Raw genomic sequence first — 4,667 nt, 5'->3', positions numbered from 1 at the left:
GATTAAGGGATTAAATAACAAATCTGTGCTAGTCTATTGTTCTTCAGTTGTTACAAATTTAATGAGAATATATCCTCATATACTCCTGAAATGAGATTATATGAAATGATTACAAATGCATTTGGTCTCATTTCTGTATCCAAAAAGGAATATTAATAAACTGCAGGCCTTCAGACTTTCTCGGTTGTCCTAACTTGCTATTTCTGTCCATGGTGAGGTTGCAGTGCCTTAGTGCCGAGAGACAGACAGCTGAAGTTGCCAATCATTCAGTCAGAGCCGCTATCATGAAGTGCTCGAGGACAGAAATAGAGCTCAGTGGCTCCTGTGCGCTCGTGCCGAGTGAACAACCTTATAGTCGCTCTGTCAAAACTTCAGCATGGTTATTAAAGTGTTTCTGGCTTCTTCCTCAGGATCCACAGCGGTAAATCCTGCATGAGTTTTATTTGTAAGCTATAATATGCGCAGGAAATGGTTATAAGTCTATTTTAATCCAGTTCAGTAACTTATTGCTGATGAATTGGGCTACTCATAGGGGCAGGCTACAAATTTAGTGAATTCTCTGTGTATAAACTGAGAATAAAATGTTTTAATCTATATTTATTTTGCTGAAGAGTTGAGGCCACAGTGCAGTCCTTAGCCCTCCTCCAGTTTCCTTATATATCTGTGCAGTCAGAGCTGGAGCACATACCAACCCTGTAGGGTTAGGGTTAGACCAGCTTAACACTTAGACCAGCAGCAACACACACAACAGAACATTCTAGAACATACAAGACACACGATTTAATCAAAAATGAAGACACTAATTTCACACTGTGCATTTCTTTGCATTTCTATGTAATCTTAATGGGGCCTTAATATGTCCTTCTAGGTGGCAAAAAATGTGTTATATTTAACCCTATATGTAATGAAATTTGAAATATGTGTAACAATTAATAATTGGTCTTGACTAGAGAAAGAGAAAAACTGGTAATCAGACACAGTTAATTTTGTATTGAGTTGTTGCTTCCAGCCTGTCATACATTTTGTCCACTAATTTCACCTTACTGTGATATTTTCTGCAAGGTTGTTATCCACCTTCTTGAGAAATTCAGGTGTTCAGCAGTTTCAGAAATACACAAACCAACACGCATGCCACATTTAATGTCACAGAGGTCACAATTTCCCCCATTGTGAAACTGGACTATGAGCATTAACTGAAGTTTATGTCCTGGATCTACATGGTTTTGTGTATTGTGCAGCAGTCAGATAAAAAGGCTTCATTTAATGTTCATCTAACACCAGAACATCATCCCAAAATGTGAACTATGTGGCAGGGGTGTTGGTGCCTGGTGGGGGGTTTAAATAACTGCTGATCTCCTAGGATTTTTTTTTAATGTAAAACAGTCTCTAGGGTCTCCACAGACTGGAGCATAGAGTAAAACACCCTAATGAACAGTACTGTTGTTATGCAACCCAGCTACATGTGGGACATACTGTACTGTACAGTACTGTAGATACGGCAGTTCTCTACTGTGGTCTGGTTGAACCAAATACAAAGAAAATACAACAGAAAATAGAAATTCAGAGCAGAAAATATAAGAACATTAAAACAAATTTGAATCGAATTTGAACCAGAATCCCAGGTTTAATCTGTAGTGGAGTTTCTTTGCATGTTCTTCCTGGATCTACATGGGCTTCCTTCATGTTCTTCCGTTTCTTCCCATTTCCCAAACACACGCTAATAGGGTGATTGGTACAGATAAATTGCCCATAGGTGTGTGAGTGTGTGGAAGGGCATTAACACGGTGGCCTGTGATGGACTGGCATCTCATTCAGGTTGTATGACAATGACCAAGAAAAGGGGTTAGTGAAAGTGAAAGAGTAATTCTTTCACTTTTGAATTTTTGGATTTGCACTTATGGGCTGTACATCTCCAATTCTGGCAAGACCTGAGATCAAATTTTGCAGAACTCAGAGACTACATTTGGATTTGTTTGACTGTATAATGTTGATTAACACAGACAAGGAGCCCAGGTATGATGGCTCTGTATTTTAAGGTTGGGTTAGGGTTAGGGTTAGGGTTATTGTACCTGCACTGCTTCACATAACTTGGCAAAATGTTTTATAGAAGGAGTAATGGATTAATATTGTGTATCGACTGATGCTCATGCCTTAGATATCAGCTTTGTATTGAAAATGGAAAAATTGCATTTTAATCAAAAACACCCCAAATACATTTCTATGCTCTCCCTTTTTGTTTTCCTTCTTCTGTTTCCCATATATTGTACAGATTAACTAAAATAAACTGAGTAGGCTGTATGTTACATTAATTCCCACAGATCAAAAAGAAGCAGCAGGATGTGCTTGGGTTTCTGGAAGCTCTAAAAATTGACTATGCACAGCTTGACATTGCCTCAAATGAAGAAAATCGCATGTGGATGAGGGAGAATGTACCTGGAGAAAAGAAACCGTCTAATGGAATCCCACTTCCTCCTCAGATCTTCAATGAGGACAACTATTGTGGGGTTAGTAAGTTAGCCATGCTATGGTCTATTGTATTCTTACAGAAATCAGATGTACATTTTAGGTCTGTCATGTTCTCTTGTTAACCTGCTAAAACTCACTTCAGTGAAGGAGGCTGTAATCTTTATGGGAGCAAATGATTGAGCAACTGCAATCTTGATTGTGGTTCACTTTTGAGTTCCTCTTCTTTCTCTTCCGGATATTGTCACTTCTCCTAGTGTCATATTTAAATGAATATGAAGAGATGTTTGTCTTGGGTATGATTCCTGAAAGTTCTGTAATTTTTGTTTGGACCCTGAAACAGTCTTGTGTTACAGGACTATGAAACGTTCTTTGATGCCAAAGAGGACAACTCAGTTTATGAATTCCTGGGATTGTCGCCTCCACCTGGCTTTAAGGTCAGTGTGTTCTATTGTTCAGCTTATTTTACACAATACAGGCACATTTTACACACTATTCTTGCAAAAATGAAATGCTTGTACTTGTAGAAGTTGGTGTTTTCTAAGGTTTCTGAACCCTTGGGAATTGCATGGATTTCTGCATTAATTAAACTACTCTTGATATGGGCCCTGATTTGGTCTAAAATAAAAACTGATCACATGTTTGAAACATTTACAGACCGATCATAAGGAACTATTTTTTTTTTTTACAGGAATTGTTATATTTTGTTCATGCCACAGTATCTCAACTGATTTCTAATCCTCAATCTGGATTAATATGACTATTATTTTTAACCATTCTTGCATGTTTGGATAATTGTCACAGGATTATCCGTTAAGCTACAGGTGACTTCTGATCTGAATTTCTCTTGATTTGTTGTTCCTTCAAAGCCTATGCAGGCCCAAACATCATTTCCTACAAACATAATTGTCTGTTTCTAGAGAAAAATAAAACTGGAAACAGAAAACATTCTGTCTTTAAATGGCCTGTCTGGTTCTGGCAAAACTAGTAGAACAAGGTTGATATTACTTAAAGCCTGATTATAGATTACCACATCTATAATTGTGGTAATTAAAGTTCACACCGAAATTTATGAGTCAACATTTTATAATAATAATAATAATAATAATAATAATAATAATAATAATAACAGCAATATCGGTAACTCCAAATGATTTATATAATTTGACTTAGAACCATAGATAAAATAATTCTGTAATCAGCATTACACTTAACAAGTGATGTGAAAGATGCTGTTTTTTCCCCTGTCCTTTTTGTACATGAGGTAAAAGAGGATCTTGATGAAAGTCTGTAATGGCCAAATTATCCCTAAATATTTCAGAACCCCATGTGTAGCATGTATATGTCGTTACCATGGACTTCCACATATCTAGTTTTACTGATGAAATCTAACATCTGTTGTACGTCTTCAGTTATAAATGAATTTTGAGTCATCATACATGCTCTACAGATGTGCAGATTTACAGATGTTTATTTGATAAAGTCATTTATCTCCCTTGTTCCTCTGTATTGACACTTCTATGTATTTATGATTTTTTTCCCCTATCTTAAGGTAAGATCTTTCTACTGCAATTTTGAGTCAGAACAAGGTCTGTGGAAAAGGGACTAGTTTTAGACATTAACTAGTTATTCTTTTAAATTCAGTCTCAGATTTTCTCAGCATTCTTTTGTCCTGTTGTTTCCTACGGATCATACATCTGATTCAACCAATAAAATGAGACCTTTTAGACCAGTGTGACTTTCACAATCATGTTTCCACCTTAATACATATCTGTTTTATTTATTTTGGGGATTTCTTTACCTTTAGAAAGATGTGAATGCACAAGAGGAAGAGAACAAAAATACACCTGTGGAGACTTCGGCAGGGGAGGAGGGAGGAGAGGAGGTAAAGGAAGAGGCTGTAGAACATTTGGCACAGGATCAGCCTACAGAAGAGTCTAAAGAGGAAGAAGAAGAAGTAGAAGAAGAAGAAGTAGAAGAAGAAGAAGTAGAAGAAGAAGACACAAGAGAAGGAGAAGAAGACGTATGGGTTAAACATTTTCCTCCTGGTGCACAGTTTTCTTCCCTCTACCTCTCATCCATCCCTATAATGCTTTTTTCTGTCTCGTTGATCTCACAAGGTTTCACTCCTCCATCCTCCTCTCCTAACCTCCTCCCTGTAACTCATTAATTCTGTTTGTTGTTCTTCAGGTCTGTTGGACATC

At 37.1% G+C, this 4,667-nt stretch overlaps 1 protein-coding gene across 11 annotated transcripts in view; it reads left to right on the top strand.

Moving 5' to 3' along the window:
- The first annotated feature begins 324 nt into the window (after positions 1–324).
- Positions 325–4,667, top strand: part of sh3bgr (SH3 domain binding glutamate-rich protein) — a 10,173-nt gene continuing 5,830 nt past the window's right edge. For 6 of the 11 annotated variants that reach the window (XM_060875801.1, XM_060875785.1, XM_060875794.1 and 3 more), the window contains exons 1-4: positions 325–421; positions 2,319–2,504; positions 2,820–2,900; positions 4,271–4,486. In XM_060875801.1, coding sequence (XP_060731784.1) covers positions 377–421; positions 2,319–2,504; positions 2,820–2,900; positions 4,271–4,486 — 528 coding nt within the window. In that variant the 5' untranslated portion in view covers positions 325–376. The remainder of the gene's footprint in view (positions 422–2,318; positions 2,505–2,819; positions 2,901–4,270; positions 4,487–4,667) is intronic. The other 5 variants (XM_060875850.1, XM_060875831.1, XM_060875839.1 and 2 more) reach the window with 1 other exon arrangement.

Source organism: Tachysurus vachellii, chromosome 1 (genome assembly GCF_030014155.1).
Source record: "Tachysurus vachellii isolate PV-2020 chromosome 1, HZAU_Pvac_v1, whole genome shotgun sequence".
NCBI lineage: Eukaryota > Metazoa > Chordata > Actinopteri > Siluriformes > Bagridae > Tachysurus > Tachysurus vachellii.
This window is presented reverse-complemented; position numbering and strand designations above follow the sequence as displayed.